General features: G+C 46.1%; 1 protein-coding gene across 1 annotated transcript; it reads left to right on the forward strand.

Moving 5' to 3' along the window:
- srebf1 (sterol regulatory element binding transcription factor 1) lies at positions 1–20,342 on the forward strand. Its single transcript, XM_064316463.1, has 19 exons — positions 1–388; positions 5,190–5,663; positions 6,928–7,106; positions 7,405–7,554; positions 8,048–8,266; positions 8,620–8,734; positions 8,870–9,027; positions 9,236–9,458; positions 9,624–9,805; positions 10,563–10,824; positions 11,944–12,110; positions 12,542–12,710; positions 13,199–13,307; positions 13,705–13,814; positions 14,155–14,287; positions 14,391–14,556; positions 16,049–16,228; positions 17,578–17,689; positions 18,001–20,342. Exons 1-19 carry the CDS (start codon positions 283–285, stop codon positions 18,219–18,221), a joined length of 3,435 nt encoding a protein of 1,144 aa, XP_064172533.1. The 5' UTR covers positions 1–282; the 3' UTR covers positions 18,222–20,342.
- The last annotated feature ends 523 nt before the right edge of the window (positions 20,343–20,865 follow it).

A 20,865-nucleotide genomic window follows, 5' to 3' on the forward strand; every position in this document is an offset into this window, starting at 1 on the left:
GCTCTCCGGTAAGCATGTTAGTGCACGCTCATCTCTCTGCTTAGACAAGTTTGCTTTGAGCACCAGTATGGCAAGGGTACCGCGAGTGTTCTGACAAATCAATAGTTTTATTTAACTGAAGTGGGCCGCACTAATTGTTGCGTGCCGTTGTATTTGCAAATGTAGCTTGGGAAGAACACGTTGTTTTTGCTTGTTATTCCAACAAGTGCTTTATGGCAAATTGCGTTTGGAATAGTAAACGACAGTAGACTACAGCCACAAGCTCCCTTAAACAAGACAAAAATGAATAGCTTATCGTTTGACGACCCGTCGCTGGATAACCTGGACCCCAGCCTGTCTCTGAATGATCCCAGCGACATTGACACAGCGCTGCTGAACGACATCGATGGTAAGAATCTTTTGGATGAACATCTCGTCTGATCAAGAGGATCAACGAACTTGTTATGCTGTCGAAAACCGTTATAGGTGGTTGGTGGAATAAGTGACACTTACAATGTGCTAACGTGAGCCAACTTTGACGATATAGGTCAGTGACAACTAACGCATGCAGCTAAAGTGCTGAAGAATTGTATTCATGACAATCAGTGTTACCCAGTTCAGATGTCTGACTGATATAACTTAATTAACTAGCTTGTCACTGAAAATAGTCTGACCAGGGGTGAGGCAGTGGGCGAGACAGTCGGTCTATAACGTTATCAGAGAAGCAGAACTGGCCCAGTGAACTTGTTAGCTAAGTGTGCTGGCTACTAACATAACAACAAACGAACGTGCCCCACCTGAAAGTGAGCTAGCGAGCTGGTTGTGTGCTTGTGCTACTGATGGGGTTTTGTTGCCTATAAATATTTATAGTTACGTACAGTTAAAAGTCGTTGCATCCCGTAGTCGGTGCTGTAATGTCACATCATGCATGAATACAGTAACGTTAGTTTACAGTGTAGTTGTGCAGCGAAGTTGCGACGTTTGGGCCCCGCCCCCTGCAAACTTGTGAGAATGACGTCATCCGGGTTACTGTCGGACATTCCCTCTGTAGAGTTCACTTGCATACCTAACGTTAATAAATCGTGGTCTAAACTTGTAGCTTGGTTATTGAACGTCGTGGATTCAAAATAATTTTAAAATCATATTAAATTATAGCAGTTTTTATAATTGCGTCAACAGTAATTGGAAATATTCGAAGGCGGTAATACAAATATAGCATGCTAGCCTGTCAGTTAATGTAACATTAGCTCCCAAGCTATTTTCGCTTTCATTCTTTCGGTCAGCTTTAAAAATGTATATAGGTTAACTAGAGCTATAGTCGTCTAATTTTATTTTTACCGTCTCGACATTGTTGACGTGTTGTATAATTATTCGTTTTAGCCACATAATTGTCATTAGAGTATTATAGCTGACCTGAAGTAACCCCACGTGGAAGACAGTGGCACACAGTAACCCCTGCACGCTCTGGCTTCTGCCGCGGGGGCCGGTCCACATAGCAAGGCACAACCACGGCTTCTCATTGGCTGCGAGCGATCACCTCATACAAAACATTGCTTTATAAATCCCTACTCCGGGCTGCCTTGTTTTTCCGCGGAGAGACAGGAGGTGTGGTTTGTACACGCGTGTACTTTCCTGTTAACCTCCTGATCTGATTCAATGGTGAAATTAATTTCGCTCTTTTGTACGTGTAACAAGATTCTAAAGATGACCTTTTCCCTCATTGTTTTGTCACGCTGTATATAGTTGTTTTAGGTTTTGGTACAAGTATTGCGATTTTGAATGTTGCTACGGAGATGCTAATGATAATTTTTAAATCAGTTTTTCGTCCGATTTACACCAGTCTACTGGTCCTTTGACGATTCTTATATATATATATATATATATATATATATCCATCCAGAGTACTGACGATTTTAAACTAAACATTTTTTCCCACAAGTATTCAGGATAAAAATCCTTATTGTATATAATTGTATGTTTGGTTGGTGTCATTGAAAAAATATTTCCCGTATCTAAAGTGTAAAAGTATTTCAAATACATATATAGCCCAGGTCTGTCCCGGAACAAAGTTGTACGATCAGGGGTGTGTGCATGTTGGAAATCACCTTTCTGTTTTTCTACGTATTGCCTTGAGCAGTACATTCACTAATTGGGAAAAAAAGAGTGAACATACTTTTTTTTCTTCATGTTTTCATGTCCAAAATGTTTTGGTTTTTTCAATTCCCACCTTGGCTGGTTTAGTTAAAAACAGACTAACCTGTTTGTATTGGGGTTAGAAGTTACTGTTTCCCTTGCATTTAAAGTGTTTACTATTATTATTATTATTATTTACAAATTTATAAATGGGAAAATAAACACTTACTTTTGATGTGAAGTATGGCACGTCTAATCATGAGAGCAGGAGGTCTGACAGCGTTTCTGTTCACTGAGCTCTCTTCTGGCAGCCCACTAAAATGCCTGCAGCACTGATTGATACTACCATGTTACTTATGAGACAAATCCAAATGACCAATGCCAAATCCTCCAGCAGTGGGCTGTCTAAGAACCTTCAAGATGAAAATGCACTCTCACTCGTTAGAAACCTCAATTGAATAAAATTTGCTTCATATCGTATTCATATTTGTTTTCTTTAACACTGTATAAATGAAATTATGATTTTTGTTTGTGTAAGATCGTCCTGGCTGTTGAAAAACACTCAATTCCTCTTTATAACATCTTGGTACTACTTTCTCAGATCATTGAGATTTGTTTGCTCCAGTTTTGATTGGCATGTAGAGGGTTGTAACCAGAAGTAGCACGGGGAATAATACACAGAGAAAGGAAATGTATACGGGTTAAAAACAAGATAATATTAAAACATCAAACCTTTAGACAACCATAAACGCCTTCACACAGCATCTCCTGGGTACTATCAGGTACACTATTTGGAGGGCTTTCCTTTTCATGGCAAGGCTGTACAAGTGTTTCAGTTGTATTTGCTTAAAGGAAAATTGGCCTGGTTTATTATTTGTGCTAGTTCTGATTTATTATGCAGCCAGAATAGACCATTCTTGGGGTTTTGCATGATTTCATTGCAAATGCTGAAGAGTGCTGGGAATAGGGTGCAGCCTTGAGGCATGCGAGCGTCAGAAAAACATTTCATCACGCTGACGCCCTGGGATTTGTTCGTTAAAACTCCTTTGATCCAGTGCGCAACTAGCAGACTTAAAAGCAAAGGAATCCGTATCTTATTAAAAGCAGACAACAGTCTAATATTAAAATTCTCAATTAAAAAGTGTCTGTGTGTCCCGAGCGGAAGGTTGCTGTTGAGCAAGGCCGTTTAAAACGAGTCGCTTCTGTCCGCGAGGCACAACTTTCCTTCTGCCGTCTATCAAACTGCTGGCTGCCAAAATAGTTTTATTGCAGAAGACTAGCCCCGTGAAAAGAGTTCTGCAATGAAAGCACCTGCAGTGCTATATGATCTCCGCCCTCTTTTACCCAGAGAAACTCTGTCAACCCTTTACACTTGGATTTAAAAATATATATCATTGTAGAGAATGCTTTGAAATATCTTGAAATAAAAACACAACCACTTACTGGGATATTATGGGTGGCAGTACTTTTATAGTTCTTATCGAGCGCTGTGTATTGCAGCGTGCATAGGCTGGTGCAGCAGCTTCAGGTTTAGTCTTGCTTTGTTGTAAACCGCAGTGTTTTTTTTAATAGTAATGTTTCAACATCACATTTGCCTTTTAATCCAGGTGTATGCCTAACTTAAATATTGCTACATGTAAAACGACTGATAAAACTTGTGTAAACAAGAAAAGATGTAGGCTGTGTACTGTACTCATTTTCATATGCAGTAAATTGTAAAAAGTATAAAAGTATAGCTGTTTGAATTCATACTGTGAAGGCAGAGAGAGTGAACTGCGCCAGGCAGTTTGCGTGCTTCCACAGTTTCACTGCAGTCATTTAAACACGGCATTAGTTTCTTTGACACTTGGTTTATTCCGGTCCGGAAGGAGAGTAGTGGAACGTGGTTGAAGAGGGTGTGTTACTGCTTTATTTCTGGCAGTTTCCAGAAGTTTCCACGGGCATGTGGCTCACCCCGTGCTTGTCATTCAGACCATTACCAAATTTAGGGGCCAGGATGATGATCACATGGGGACTATTCTGTCAATTTTTCAGCCGCCAGGGTGGGACTGCCAATCAGCAACAGAGAACGGTTTTCTTCTTTCTCTAGAATAATGCGTACTCTAGTTAAATATTGGTGGCTCCATATTGTAGGTTGCAAACATTGTTGTTGAGAGTTCTGATTGCAGCTTAGTTGACCCCCTCATCCCTGGGAGAATTGTATGGTGTACCTTTTATTCATACATTTTGTCGTTATGCTGTAGGATGTTTACTGAAGCATTTCACAATTACACAACAGCTTTGCTACGCCTGGGAATCATAGTCTGCAATCTTGTGCAGAGAAGGTTATTCCCTTCTCACACTACGGGGTCAAACCTGAAAAACCCCAGATCACTACTCAAATGAAAACCCTTGAGGTTTACAAAACTGTTTTTGAAGGAAAATGTGTTTGACCTCCTAAATATTCTTTGGACACCCTGAGATTTTTTTTGTTCATTTTTTAAAGGCTTCTAAATGTTTAAGAGTTTTAAACAAATTGGCAGTCATGCCATTTCACTATGAAATTTAATGATCAGGGCTTCTTCTGTGTGCTTTTTTGTTTGAATTAGGGTGAAAACCCAACCCTAGTCTGTCGGGTCTGCTAGCCAGAAAGTTTTTAATAATTTTTAGAGACCAAATTTTATTCTGTACATTCCCAAGCCATTGTTTTGAGTCACAAGTTCTGTTTGGGGCTCTGAGATTAGCCTACGTGTAGCGCAAGTGCATCGTAAGCCTGGACTCCCCTGCGTAGAATCAGCCGTGAATGCTTGTTGCACTGCTTTTAAAATCTAGATGTGCTGAGTTTCACTGCAGTCATGCTGAACGTTTCAAGTGGCTGTCAAGCGTAGAGACCGTTTTTTTTGCATTTTTATTATATGAGTGTTTCACGACCTTTTTTGTGCATAGAAATGAGCTTTTTACATCATAGGTGTCAAAATTTGATTTTCTGTGGGACAAATTTATATGAGTTTACATAATGCAGTGATGTAAATATTTAAAAAAAATGTAAAAATGACATTAGCCCCTTGCGCTAACCCTTTGGCCTCTTATGTTCGCAGACATGCTGCAGCTCATTAACCACCAGGACATGGAGTTCACTGGCCTGTTCGATCCCCCCCATTTCGGAGCGGTGGGCCCCCCGGCGGACGTCCAGGGTCTTTCCACGGCCAGCCCGTCCTCTTCCTCACCTTCCTCTTCTTCCTCCTCTTCCTCTTCCTCAGCCCTGACACCTGGCAGCATGCCTCACCTGGACGCCCTTCTGGGCCCACCCACCACCCGTAGCTCCTCCCCTCCCACCAAGGCGTACCAGCCCCCTGCCTTCCAGCAGCCCCCCCTCCCCACCATAGCGACACCCAAAATGCGGCCCACCCCCTTGACCCCGCCTCCCCCTGCCCCGGCCAATCCGGAGCCCCGGCTGTCCCAGCCGCAGCAGTCCTCCCCGGCTTTCAGCACCGCCCCCCAAGCCTTCTTCACCACACCCCCACAAACGCAGCAGCCCCTGATCAGCTACACCCCCCAGGGCGGATACACAGGTAAGGATTCACCCAATCACTTACCTGTACTAACGCCTTTTCTCTGGGGAATTTTCCTCTGTAAAGCACTGGTTATAACCTGCTTGCAAAAGGCACCATACAAATATAAAGAATCTGCAACCATAACACACCTCCGAATCAATGGCTTACATAGCAACTCCCAGAATGCTGAGCCAGTGCAGCAGGCACACAATTAAAAACGCGCTGGAATTTAGCTGTCGACATTTGAAGGTTTTGTGCATTCACAATGTTAGGGCTGGTATAGCATAATATAGTAGGGTGGGGCACCTGTGTGTACTCGTTTAAATTCCGTATTTGTTTACCCCAAGCCCAGGTGATCCTTTCTCAGTTTCTTTCGCCTGCGTTCGATTGCCGCTGCGTTTCTCCGAGAACCTGCTGGTACAGTGCTACAGGCAGCATCACACTGGAAGGCAGTCGATGGTCTGCCAGCCCATGGCATGTTTGCATGGAGATTTGAGTGTCAAAGCAAAAGAGAAACGCGCGCGGCTTGAGCTGCTGTCATTTCACAAGGAGGAAAATATTAGCCAAACGTTATTAACACGCGCGCGGGAGAGCAGGTTTAAGCATTTGACACACAAATGCTCGTGCGCTCGTGCGCGCGCTCCGCAGCGTGGCGGCCGCAGCGGGTCAGTGGCCAGCGTGAGTTTGACAGGGGCGGGCTGGCTGTCTAGACGGCGTGTTGGGCAATCGTCCCCCTGTTGCGATAAAAGCCAGCGAGATGTTACCGGAGGGTCCGGAGTCCGGACCTCCGCATGTGCCGGCTGCTTGTGACATCACCGGGCTCCGCCTGCGTAACGTCATCCCATTGACCCCGGGTGAACAGGGAGGGAGGGGTCGACACAACTTCCTGTTTGAAACGTGCGCTGCATTCAGCGAATTCCTCAGATCCAGGGTCGCCATTTTAAGCCGGAGATTCCCAAACATGAGTCTGGGGAGTCCTCACCAACATGGAAGAATACTTTTTAAGCATATTTAGTTCATATTTACGTATTTCTTCATTTATACCTTTTAAACCTATGCAATATTACCTGGTTGTCTTGTGCAGATCTGTGAAGTCCTGCTTTATACATGCTTGGAGTTACTTGCATTTTAAATAGTCACTGCAGCCTGAGTGGGTGGAGTGAAATGTTCAATGTTTTTAGTCGGCTGATTTTGGTCAGCTGGTTTCTCAGACAATATTTAAATTTCCTAACTCCAGCTGCAATTCACCATTTTTGGTGCCATTCTTTCTGTTGCATTGCAGCTGTCAGTCAAGCAGGCTCTGCCCAGCCTTTGTCCAGTCTCCCCGCCTCTCCTCAGCACATCCAGCCAACCACCATCCAGGCCCAGGTCCAGGTCCAGAGCCTGCCCACTCAGCCCATGCTGACCACTTCCTCGACTCCGCCCACACAGACCGTCGCTCCTCACGTTCAGCAAGTTCCAGTGAGTTTGTTTGTCGCCATGGCCACAATTGAAAAGCAGGGATAGCATTTCCCGAATGTTTGCCGTATGACTCCACATATCAGGGTTTTATTAAAAACAAATTTGGTTTCATAATTTTAGATTTGAAGGGGAATTTAACACTTCTAGCTGAGTCATTCCGTCAGTGAGTTCTAGCTGAATTCATCCCAGCCGAATCGTGATACATTAAAAAGCAGAAATATTGTAGAGTATAAGTACAGTGAAATGGCGTTTCCTGTTGAATGACTGTTGGATGACTTCCTCTCGCTGTTCTCTTCAGGTGTTGCTTCAGCCACAGTTCATTAAAGCAGACTCCCTGCTGCTGACCACACTGAAGCCAGACTCCGGCACCATGGTAACCACCATGGCAACGCCCTGCATCACCACCCTGGCCACTTCCACCACACCAGTACAGACCACCTCTCTGCAGGTACACAGACCCATCTACACAGCCCCAGCACAGACCAAATCTCTGCATTGTGCACCCCACAAACTCGGTCTGCGCTCCAGAACACCTCCCTGCAGGTACTTCCGCTCATCTCAGTTACCCCCAGAAATCAGAGCTTGGGACGCAAGTCCAGAAGTTTGCAGGTTCAGGTTTCAAAAATAAAAAAGGAAACTCACAGAGTTACGTCACTGAATGCACACTCGTCCCTCAATCCGCAAATGCAGATTCAACACTTCACAAGTGAACTTTACATTTCAGAATGTCTTCTTGCCAAAAATACATGCATAAATTCGGAGCATACATTTGGTTTGCGTATAAAAAGCATGAGGTATTTGTGTAGGGAAATATGTCTTTACAAATATGTATGCATTTGTAGAAATCGGTGCACATTCGTAATAATAAGGGTTGCTCTGGGCAGCTTAAGGTTTCTTTTCTCATTAAATGAGTTTGACCCCTGTGACGCCCCCCCCCTCAGGCCCTCATGAGCGGAGGCACCATCCTGACCACGGTCCCCCTCATGATGGACGCCGAGAAGCTGCCGATCAACCGCATCGCCATCAGCGGCAAGCCGGTGGGCCTGCCCCACAAGGGCGAGAAGCGCACGGCCCACAACGCCATCGAGAAGCGCTACCGCTCCTCCATCAACGACAAGATCCTCGAGCTCAAGGACCTGGTGGCCGGCACGGAGGCCAAGGTGAGAGCGCCCCGCGGAGTTCACTCACTCGCCCCCCTCAGGCAGGGGAGTGCAGTCAGCCAGCGCGCGCAGAGAAAAGGGAACAGAGACCTGTTAATACCGAAGAAAAGGGGAAGAAGAAACGAGAGGCCTCCCATTCAACAGAACAATGTTTTCCTCTTTTTTTTTTTTGTTGCAGCAATAAACTGTGAATTTGAGAGACTGGTAGTTGAGACTTGAGAAACACACTAGATGAGAGATGCAATATACAGTCGACCAAGCGGGGGCGCCAGAGGAATGTAACAACATTTCACACAAAATTGTGAACAACAGTCTTTTTTTCACCTGTTTTATCTTGTTTTGATTTTGGACAGCTCAACAAGTCGGCGGTTCTGAGGAAGGCGATCGACTATATCCGTTTCCTGCAGCAGTCCAACCAGAAGCTGAAGCAGGAGAACATGGCCTTGAAGATGGCGCACCAGGAGAACAGTGAGTGCCTCCCCCCTCCCCGCCCATCTTCCCGCGCACGTTCCGGATGGTTCCGTCTGCCAGCTGGCCGATAGGCTGATGCACAGAGATGTACAGGTGAGCGTTAACGACTGACCCCTGACCTCCTCCCTGCAGAGTCTTTGAAGGACCTGGTTGCCATGGAGGTTGATGGGGAGGTGAAGGCTGAGCTGCTGACCCCGCCTCCCTCAGATGCCGGCTCGCCCAATAGGAGTCCCTACTCTCACTGCAGCAGCGACTCTGAGCCCGACAGCCCTATGGTGGAGGAGACCAAGGTACCTGCATGCACACGCCTGCACATACGCACACACACTATTGGTGCATGGTCCATTTGTGTCCCACATTTACACTTGTCACTCTCCCTCCACCCCTGTCTCTCTCCCTCCATCCCTCCCTCTCTGTCCCTCCCTCCACCTCTTTCTGTCCCTCTACCCCTCCCCCTCTCTGTCCCTCCCCATCTCCCTCCCTCCCTCTCTCTCTTAGTCAGCAGTGCAGTCTGAGACGCTGGCTGTGGGCGGGGCAGGTGCAGCGGGCGGGGTCGGGATGCTGGACCGCTCTCGCTTGGCGCTCTGCGCCTTCACCTTCCTCTTCCTCTCCGTCAACCCGCTGGCGGCCCTGCTGTGCGGCGGGGCGGGTGCCACGGCAACCACCGGCACCCCGGAGCACTCTGGAACGGGCAGGACCATGCTGGGTCTGGACGGCGGAGGTAAGGGATCACATCCACGCCGTTCCCATGGCAACACATAAGGAAAACATAATCAAAGACTTCCTTAGAGTACTTACATATGCGTAGATATGTATGCGAGTGGTGACACAGAGAGCGAATGTGGCGGTCGGATTGAGTGACAGGTTCCGGTCCCTCCCCCTGCAGATGGCTCTGGTTGGCTGGACTGGATGGTTCCCACGCTGCTGATTTGGCTGCTGAACGGGGTTCTGGTGGTCGGGGTTCTGATCCGCCTGCTGGTGTACGGCGAACCCGTGACCCGGCCCCACTCCGGCTCCTCCGTCCTGTTCTGGAGGCACCGCAAGCAGGCCGACCTGGACCTTGCCCGGGTGAGCCCCCAGCACCCCGGAAACGCGCTAAAAACACACACCCAGGGACAGAGTTTGACTGGGTGGACATTTGAGGTTTTTGTGTGTTTATCCACCCTTGTGAGCGGTATTCATGCGGTGTCCATCCTGGGTTTGTTTCTCCACTACATTTTGTTCCAGAATTTAGGGAGTCATTTCAACTGATTTGAACTTATATTCATGTGTATATTACACCAGCATGTGTTCTGATGGCTTTGCCAGTAATTTCTCTGTTAATTTGCACCACAGTAAACAAAACTTTATTAGTTATTAATCTCATCAGTGTTGTAACTTGTCCTCTGCTGCCTCCTAGAGGTGACGTGGGTCATCTTTTCTTTTTAGCCATTGAATAGTTTTTACTTTTTGTCGCTAATCTTCCTTTACGCTAAGGTTCATTAGTCATGTAGCAGACGCTCACGTCCTGAGTGGCTTACAGTGTTGAGGAACAGGAGTACCTTCTCCTGATTTACATGAGCAGCAGTGCCAGACCTGGCCAGCAGCATTCACAGACCAGCGAGTGTATGAGTAATGATGATGAGTCTCAGATGAAAATGAGCTATGATAAGCAAGCAAATCCAACCGAAATGCAAATCCCTTCTTCTCATTTTCACACTCTTTCTGTTTCTCTCACCCCCTTTCCGTCTCCATCTCTCTCTCTTTCCCTCTTTCTCTCCTGTATCTGCCGTTCTTTCCCTCCTTTTTCCTTCTCTCCGTACTCTCTTCCCTCCTCCTGCTGCAGGGAGACTTCCCGCAGGCGTCTCAGAACCTGTGGACGTGTCTGAAGGCTCTGGGCCGGCCCCTCCCCACGTCGCAGCTGGACCAGGCGTGCGCGGCGCTGTGGGCGGGGTTTCGGCTCTGCCTGCAGCGGCTGTGGGTGGGCCGCTGGCTGGCCGGCCGGGCCGGGGGCCTGAGGGCGGACCGCCCCCTGCAGGAGGACGCGCGCAAGAGCAGCCGCGACGCCGCCCTGGTCTACCACCGCCTGCATCAGCTCCACATGACCGGTAGGGGGCAGCAGTCAGATCAGCTCAGCTAGGACACTAAGAGGGGCTTTATTACAGATGAGGGGACCCTGTTCCTGGGGGGGTTTCTTGGTTCTCATGCCAACGTCTACTGTTAATTATTTAAAATCGCCCAATTCATGGGTCAAGTACAGATTTGATTGGGGAAAAAATGACAAATATTTGAACATTTTTAACCTCAGTTTGAGTTTCCCTTTTTGTTATTTGGCGTTTTATGGGCCTTTATCTGGGAAAGGGGTTTATGTTTTTGCACGTTGATCATTCATACAGGTGAATTTTTACTGAAGTGGTTCAGTTTTAGCTTCTCTCTCACGGCTACTGGGCCAGTTCACTGCAGCCTTCTCTTTTTCAGTTGGAAATCCCCCTCTCTCTGCCACAAGAATTGCAAATCTATTAATGTTTAACTTTGTAATGGTGGGTCATTAAATGTTTAAAATCGAATATGTGGCCAACTACTGTTAATGATTATAAAGCAATTATGAGATACTATAACTATATTGTTGAAAACAATTCTTAAGTAATTATTACTAAATGATAAAACAAAAGGTTGAAATTCTTCAGTCTGTTGTTTTGTAATTTTAATTGTAGTTTATTTATTATAAATAATTCCCACAGTTATTTATAATTAGAAACCATTAGGGATTTTGAAAATAATGTTAAATGTTGTGCTGTTACATTAAACCAGTGTAAACTAAGGGCTAATGTTGGTGATAAGTGGGGTCTGGTCAGATGAGAAGGAAACATAATAACTAATACTTTATTATTTCATAAAATTGCAGTCAATTTTATATTAACATGAAATATACTGTGATAGATTCTTTATATTTTGTATTCATTTTAATGATGACATCTTTTTAAATACAAACCTGCCTGTGTGGTTTTAGCAGTCAGTGGTGAACAGTAGGCTTGACCCGCATGAGGAGGAATGTTTTAGCAGATGCCGTTTCTTTTGATCAGTACCCTCAAAGCAACTTATCTTCCACACACAGAACGTCTTGATGACAAGTCATGTTGTTTTTATACGTGACTGCGTGTTTCATTTTTTGCCGGTATGGAGTGTTTAAGACGCCATTTTGCTTGGCTTGTTTTGTTTGTGCGCAGGTAAGCTGTGTGGGAGTCACCTGTCGGCGGTGCACATGGCGCTGAGCGCGGTCAACCTGGCCGAGTGCGCGGCCGACAGCCTGCCCGTCGCCACGCTGGCCGAGATCTACGTCTCCGCCGCTCTCCGGGTGAAGGCCAGCCTGCCCCGCGCCCTGCACTTCATCGCTGTGAGTGTGTGTGTGTGTGTGTGTGTGTGTGTGTGTGTGTGTGTAGTGTGTGAGTGTGAGTGTGAGTGTGTGCGTGTGTGTGTGAGTAAGAGCGAGTGTGTGTATATGTGTGTCTGTGTGTAACTCCCCTGCAAAGTTTGTACGATGTTGTGTATGTTTGTACCACCACACCAAAATTTTAAAGGTATTTTCCACCTCTATCTTTTACATACATATTATATTCACCCCAAAATGAGTGGCAGCAGAGTTATGGGTGATTTTAATTTCGAAAGTAGTTTACCTGCGAAAAAAACTCAAATTTTCACCAAAGTCAGGTTTTAATGTCATCATCGCTTCCAGAAAATTTGTTCTTGGGTGTTTGAGTCGTTGCCCTGATATCAGTACTTATCTGGTGCGGTGTGTGAAGTCTGTGTATCTCCCCCCCCCCGCAGCGTGTGTTCCTGGGCAGTGCTCGGCAGGCCTGCCTCTCCCCCAGCGGCAGCGTCCCTCCCGCCATGCAGTGGCTCTGCCACCCCCTGGGCCATCGCTTCTTCGTGGACGGGGACTGGGCCGTACGCAGCACCCCCAAAGAAAGCATCTACAGCCAGGCTGGCAACACCGGTCAGTTAACTGCAACCATGGCGATACAGTACTGCATTACTACGTTTAACTCTCTGGTGGCAATTTCATTTTGGCCTTTAGAACAGAAAGTACAAAACGTATTCACAGTTTAAAACAAAGAAATGCATATCGTAGCCTACTGATAAAATTACAGTAGCCTGGGATTGTAGTTGTAGTATTTAATTTGTCTATTTTCCTGGAGATGGCAACACTAATCAAAGCCCAACCCAAACTCTAAACTTACGCCAAAATCCGACTCCCATCTCCAAAACCATCCCCAAACCCATTATGAATAGCGAGTTGTTAGTGTCATAACCTGGACAGGATGGTGCTGATAAAGGGTTCTGTGGGTTGGGACTAGTGGTGAAAAGCAGCCGTCCCTGCGGCTATCCAGGCCCAGCGGATCTGTAGCTCGGATGGCGTTTCTCCAGGGTGGAATGTCATGGCGCTCGCTGGGCTAGCGGTGACGCTCTCTCTGCCTCCCGCAGTGGACCCCCTGGCTCAGGTGACGCAGGCGTTTCGGGAGCACCTGCTGGAGAAGGCGCTGTACTGCGTGGCCCAGCCGCAGGAGGAGAAGACCCCCGGCAAAGGCGACGGGTGAGTGACCAATCAGAAACCATCACGCCTTTTGGCGGCACTGTGAGAAAGCGCCAAGCTCCCCCCCCCCTCCCGTTGCAGTGGGCAGTTAGAGCTCTATTTCCGGTTTTTATGCCAACTTCTGCTTTTAATTATTCACAGCCCCAATCACCTACATGATCTGATTTTCTGGCTGCATTTAATGATTAGCTCATGAATGGAAATCGAAGGTTTCTTCTTTTGTTCTTGTATGAAATGTTTAACTGTGGTCTATTCCACGAGTGAACCGGCGCTGGTGTGTAGAGATCATTATCTGACTGAGCCAGGGGAATGCATGGGAACTGAATCCTGCCTGCATACCAGTCCTTAGAGGAACGGTGTTCAGTACCCCTGTGCTAAGCGCCCTGTTCCTCTCTAGGGAGTACTCTGACGCTCTGGAGTACCTGCAGCTGCTCACCAGCTCCTCGGACGCAGCCGGCGCCACCACACAGTCCTTCGCCATCGGCTCCAACATGGCCACCCTGACCGGTGAGCGTCAACGGCGTGTTCCCCTGGTGTAAAATGCAGGCTTATCTCCAGTCCGGGAGGACCACAGTGTCTGCAGGTTTCTGTGCTTTCCTTTTGATTGGCGGTTGGTTTAGGTCTTGTGTGTCCATTGGGGTGTACGTGTTGCTTTTGATGATGATGTGCATTTGTTTTGGGCAGAGTGCGATCCTCACTCTAAGTGGTGGTCCAGTGTCCGTGGCGACGCGGTGTGTGTTTGTAGTGTGCAGGGTGCGATCCTCACTCTAAGTGGCGGTCCAGTGTCCGTGGCGACGCGGTGTGTGTGCGTTTGATGACGCAGGCGCTGTGTGTTTGTGGTGTGCAGGGTGCGATCCTCACTCTAAGTGGTGGTCCAGTGTTGCGGTGGTCATCATCAACTGGCTGCAGGGAGACGACGTGGCAGCAGAGAGGCTTTATCCAGCCGTGGAACACCTGCCCCGCAGTCTGCAGAATGCAGAGTGAGATGCTGAACACACACACGCACGCACACACACACACACACACACACACACACACACACACACTGAGCATTACCTTATTAAGCTGTGTCATTCCGTGCAGGAGCCCTTTGCCCAGGGCGATGCTGAGCGTGTTCAAGGCAGTTCGCGCTGCTCTGTCCAAACCGGAGAACTGCCAGCTGAGTCTGAGTCACAGTGAGCGGGCCAGCAGCCTGCTGAGGGACAGCCTGAACCTGGGACCACACTGCTACTGCAGCAACATAGACAAGGTACCCTGCCACTGTCACAATACGAACAAAGTGCCTTGCCATAGTCACGATATGAAGAAAGTGCCCTGTCACGATATAAACAAAGAAAAATGGATAACTATTTCTATCACATATAATTTAAAACTTTGACAAAATAAATTATGTTATTGAATATTCAAGTATATATTAAATTTGTGATTCTAAATAAATACATAACAACCTAATAAATATGTGACTTATATTCAGATTAGAGGCATTTTATTAAATATTTTAAGTATAAATATATGAAACATGTAGCTAAATAAACCAAACATTTATATTAATAAATGAAACATTTAGCTAAATGTATCAAACATTTAGCTAAACATTTACTTAAATGTATGAAATATTAAGCTGAATGTACAAAACAATATAGAAATCACCACCAGTGTCCACCTTTAAACTTCTGTCTCAGTGACTTCTGAAGTACACGGTTCCTGAGGGCCTAGTTGACCCAATGAGTCATAGGTGGGTGTGGTTATTTAGCATATATTTAGCATATTTGTTAAATCCTGCCAAGTGTAAAGTTCAGCAATTAGCATTTAAGTTAATAATTATTTTTCAACCTGAGATTTACGATATATATATTTAACAAAGTGCTAAATATTTGTATATAATAAAAATAAATATATAATTGTTAAATAATATTTATTTATAGTTTAAATATTTAATAAAATGTCTCTAATTTAGTTATTAGGTGGTTATATATTTATTTAGAATAACAGATTTAACTGATAAATTAAATATTTAATAAGACCATTTATTTTGTCAGATTTTTAAAATAAATGTGTTAGAAACCTGCTGATTTTAAGTATTTATTTTAAATATTAAATCTGTGACCATAAATAAATATATGACAACTTAATAAATATATATCATATATCAAAATGTAAGACACACAATTGAATATTTGAAGAAAAATATATATTTGACATATCTGTTCTGCTAAATAAATAATTAGTGAGAAATTATATATTTAATTTCAATGTTATATCTGTATCAATGAAACAAATATTTAGGGTACTTGTCTTGTTACCTCCAGGCCACACCCCCTTCTTCAGTGCAGTTTCTCGTATTGAGATGAATGTTGATGTGGTGTGCTGCTGCTTTTGTGTATCTTCATCTGCGCGTCACACGCGTGTCCAGGGCTGGGCTGCAGGCAGTGGGTCCTGTGCTGGCTGGTTCTGTGGTGCATTGTAGTTGCATTGCATGTGTCTGTACCAAGTGCAATGTTTCTGCAGTGCAGCACTGAGCTGGGCCACATCCAACAACGGGCTCCCACTCACACTCACACAAAGTCACACACACTCGCACACACACAAACACACATAGACATTCATTTTCTCTCACATACTGTACACACACTCTCATACATACACACAATTCCACATACTCGTTCACTCACACCAACAAATGTGCTGAAACGGAACGAGTTCCCCTCTGACCCTGGTGACCCCTGACCTCTGACGTGCAGGTGGTGCAGCTGCTCCTGTGCGACCTGCTGCTGGTGACGCGCACCACTGTGTGGAGGCAGCAGCAGACGGTGGGGCCGGGCGGGGCTCTGCAGGCCACGCCCAGCGAGCTGCACGGCTTCCAGCAGGACCTCAGCTCCCTGAGGAAGCTGGCACAGACCTTCAGGCCCGCCATGCGCAGGGTGAGCGCCGGAGGAGGGAGGGAGGGAGGAGGGGGGGAGGGGGAGAGAGGGAGAGAGGAGGGAGGGGAAGGATGGATGGATGGAGGGAGGGAGAGAGATTTTTTGGCTAGAAATAGCTGTACAAAATAAGTATTGTACCTTACTGAACCTGTGTTTAGCAGTTGTCTATGACCATGAAATGTACTTTTTTTACGTCGCTTTGGATAAAATAAATGTAATGTAAAGAGAGGGGGAGGGGGGAAGGGGGGGGAGGGAGGGACTGAGAGATGGATGGAGGGAGAGTGGGTGGGAGGGGAGAGAGAACGCTGAGGGGGAGGGGGATGGAGGGAGGGGATGAGGAAGAAGGGATGGTGGAGAATGAGCCGAGGGAGGAAAGGAATGAGACAATGGTTAATGGGTTTCAAAATTTGTCAGCAAACTTTTTAGTCTTTATGTGAGTTTAAATTGCACAGTGACATCCACTAACTCTGTAATGGGTGCAGTCCTCTAAAACAGTCTGTTAATTTTACACCACACTGCAGCATAGCATTCAGTGGTTTTCCACTACCTTTATTGCTGCTGTTGCAGAGCAACAATTTTTTCTGTGTAATGCACTTTGCACTTTTGATATTGGATGCAATCTAATATTCCACGTTTTTTTGTCTGCAGTTCCAACCAGCTTTTATAGCAGTAATTATATGATACCATAATAGAAACATTAACTCACCAACTCATACGACAGTATTCTACTTCATATATATCTACTGTTAGTGATTTATTGACAGAATTAGTAGAAAACTCCCCACTTCCTTTCTACTTGGATAAAAAAATAACTTCACTACTTGAAAGCTGATTGCTTTTTAAATTAGTCAGGCTACAGCACACTCCTTAGTTAAGCTAGTAACTCCATTGCATGTGGTTCTGCTACTCCCCAACACTGGTTTCCAATCACTTCTCCTGTTTGTGGTCTTCACATACATTTGTATTTTTTTTTTTAACCTCGCACATATGTAATGTGAAGTTCTTAAAAATTACATTTTGAAATACTGTAGACTTTTTTTCAGTTTTTGAGGGCAGGCTTTCTAGTCTTGTTTTTTCTCAGGCTCTGGGGACTTCAATTTCTCAGACTTCTTAGTAAAATATCTAACACTTGTAATTTATTTATAATATGTTGAATAATCACATATTTAAGTATAATGAATTTTACTTTTTTATTGTATTATATTTTAATGTATTATTTCAGGATTTATATGCAGGCTAAGTAATATGGAGAATATATGGATAGAGATGTGGGAGGAGCATTCAGAGGGGTGGGGGGTCTGAGGGGGTGTGGCATTGGTCATGTGACTGAAGCCTCCCTCTGTCTCCAGCTGTTCCTGCACGAGGCCACAGCGCGGCTGATGGCGGGGGCCAGTCCCACGCGCACACACCAGCTCCTGGACCGCACCCTTCGCCGCCGCGCCACGCCCGGGGCCAAAACAGGTGTGTGTCCAGTACCGTGTGCGTGCGTGTGTGAGTGTGTGTGTGCACGTGTGTGTGTGCGCGTGAGTGCGTGTGTGCGTGTGCGTGTGTCTGCGTTTGTGTGTGTGTGAGAGAGAGTGTGTGTTTGCGCAGAGAGGAGCAAGACAAAACCAAGCCAGTGGGAGCAGTGATGTTTGTGTGTGTGCAGTACTGTGTGTTACAGTGCGTGTGCGTGTGTGTGTGCAGTACTGTGTGTTACAGTGCGTGTGCGTGTGTGTGTGCAGTACTGTGTGTTACAGTGCGTGTGCGTGTGTGTGTGTGTGTCTGCGCAGAGGAGAGCGAGACGCGCCCGGGCCAGCGGGAGCAGGCGGAGGCGGTGATGCTGGCGTGCCGGTACCTCCCCCCCTCCTTCCTGTCGGCGCCGGGCCAGCGGGTGGGCATGCTGGCGGACGCGGCGCGGACCCTGGAGAAGCTGGGGGACAAGCGCAGCCTCCACGACTGCCAGCAGATGATCATTAAACTGGGCAGCGGCACGACCGTCACCTCCACCTAAAGACACACGCACGCACACACACACACACGCACTCACACACTCACACACACACACACACACACATACTCACACACGCACACACACAAACAAACACAGACAGCCACCACCTGCATACACACACACACACACACACACACACCTCCTCCTAGAAAAGCACACACACACGCATGCACACAGGTGAGGTCTCTGATCCCAGACGGCCCTCCAAACCCTGCAGCAGTTCGTACAGACAAGCGGAGCGAAAGTAAACAACCACCCGGCTGGAAGAGGCCCCCACCCTTCAGCTTTAGTCCCCTCCCTTCTGTCTCACGCATCATGAGGTTGAGTCCCTGCGGTCCACGTTAAAGGAAGTCCATGCAAACCAGTCCCACTCTTCTGTTTATTTTTAGTTTTTATTTAACTTACTTTATGGAGGATCAGTGTCAGTTAAAAGTCTTACAAGGGGGGCGGAAGCATTTGTTAGTTTACCATATATGGAACTGAATATGCTTTTTTTGATTGGTGTTATGGCTTTTGATTGTTATTTATTTTATTTATATTCCCTGATTAAAACTGGTTGATTTTTTTTTTTTGATGCACTGCAGTGACCGATTTTGGCCACACGATGGCGCAGGGTGTCCTGAGCTCAGAAAGGAGATGGAACCTTACTGGATTGTAAAGTGGTTGAAAGCTTTTTTTTTTTTTTTTCCTTCTTAGAAAAGAATCCCCTCCCAATCTTTTGATCTGAAAATGCTGAAGTAAGAACTAGCCGTCTGGGCACACCTGTCTGTCCCACTGCCAGGGAGGTGGGCGCGAATGTGAGCAAGCTCCTTTTATAAGTTGAATTGTACAGACCTTCTCTGCACTACCCTAGCTGGGCTTAATTTTGACAAATGAACAGCGAAAAGGCTTCATGAGTTTGCTTTCTCATAGTTTCTTTTGTGTACATTTCAAAAGTGTATTTATAATTTTTCTTATATGTTTTCCCCTCCGATCAGTATTTTTTCATTGTGGAGTGATACGTTCTGTTTCTCCAGTGGCCCAAGTTGGAATACCACCCTCTGGGGGCAGCAGGAAGTTAGCAGGAAGAATGGATGGGTTTCCATATAAAGAAAATAATTTGTCAGATAGTCTGGTTAAATTTCTGATTTATTCCACCAGTATAATTTCTGTAAGATCACGGTGGTCTTCTGACAGTATTTAGCTTCCTGTATCCTCCTAATATACACAGAGGCTCAATTTTAAAGTCTTGTCTTCCCTTTTTTCTTTTTGGGTCCACCCAAGTAAACTGTTGTAAGAACATTTTTGTGAACATTGGGGCAACATGAGAATTTGTGGTCACGTTCAAGTTCCGCACGCTTGTGAGGTCGGCCATCTCGATGCACTTAAAATGGCCACGATGAGGACTGCTTACTGTAGTTTAACTGAACACCAAGATCCTGGCAACTACTGCAAAATGTTATTTAGGGGGAAAGATAAGAACATGCTTCAGTGTTACCGTTTACTGCCTGTGGTAAATGTCTGTGTCATTCGGTAAGAATTTGGGAGAGTGAGGCTTCGTGAACCCCATAATGGGTGGATGTACAGTGCGCCAGCAGTTATGGACTATTGTGAACCATGCACAACTGATGCCAGTGAGTCACTGCTAATACATAAGTCTCATTTTGGAGATTAAAAGAGGCCTCACTCTCTCTTGGGAGAGAGAGACAGGTGCTATAAGGTTTGGGAACCCTTGCTTAAGAACTGGTCAAAGTGTGGTCAAACGGCACGAACCCCACACATAATTTAGGCGGAGTCCTCGAGCCGCTGCGTTTCCTCGCTGAAGATGGACATTTAATCCCTGGCCGTTTCTCCCCTCCCGGGAGAGCACGCAAGTCTGCTCCAGCCCGTTAGCCCCGACGCTGGACCTGCTCTCCAGGACCGCAGCGCTGACCTGCGAATCCCGCACGTTCATCTGCAGAACGGGCTCGACCGCCCCTGTGAAAAGAGTCCCGAGCATGGCCCGGTCTGACTAGCGAGTCCGTAGGGGGCCGTGCGTCACAGGAAGGTGGAAAGGTGTTTTTAAACAGTTTCCTCTGCTTCTCTTTGCCTGTTGATTCATTTTTGAGAATGTAAATAAAAAGAAAATTTTGTAACAAGGTGCACCGAGCTCTCGTGGAATTTCCAAATGAGGTGAAGCATGTGGTACGTGTGTGTGTATATGACTTGGCTAGTGTTTCTATTCAGGGCATCTGATACAGCATACATACAGCATTCCCCCCCACTTCTGTTCAATTTCATTCCCCATGCAGCTGGGTATTAGCTGCGCAGACCAAGAAACTTCCTGAAAGACTGGTAGTGCTTTGAGCAAGCTTCTGATTCCCAGGAAATGCTACCTGGGAATCAAACTGGCAACCCTCTGTCCACCCAGTGTACTGCACTGCCACTACCATTATGAAATGAATTCAGATACTCATCCGTAGTGTGTGTGGCTATAAATGGTTCATTGTCATTATGCTACATGAATAAATGTATGCATTTAATTATGGATAGCTGTTGCAATTGTCCATTTTTCCAAAGTGAGATATTAACGGTTCTAGGAAAACCATCGTCTATGAAACAGTACCATGTGCAAGACTGAATAATTCCTTAGAATCACTAACAAATTTACAAATACTCGATTCAG

Source organism: Anguilla rostrata, chromosome 17 (genome assembly GCF_018555375.3).
Source record: "Anguilla rostrata isolate EN2019 chromosome 17, ASM1855537v3, whole genome shotgun sequence".
Classification (NCBI taxonomy): Eukaryota; Metazoa; Chordata; class Actinopteri; order Anguilliformes; family Anguillidae; genus Anguilla; species Anguilla rostrata.

Excerpts from the sequence above, each read along its gene's own strand:
- srebf1 (XM_064316463.1), top strand. The coding sequence starts at position 283 with ATGAATAGCTTATCGTTTGACGACCCGTCGCTGGATAACCTGGACCCC. Across the intron at positions 12,711-13,198 it reads CAGCCAGGCTGGCAACACCG|TGGACCCCCTGGCTCAGGTG; the intron begins GTCAGTTAACTG and ends TGCCTCCCGCAG. Across the intron at positions 13,815-14,154 it reads CAACATGGCCACCCTGACCG|GGTGCGATCCTCACTCTAAG; the intron begins GTGAGCGTCAAC and ends TGTGGTGTGCAG.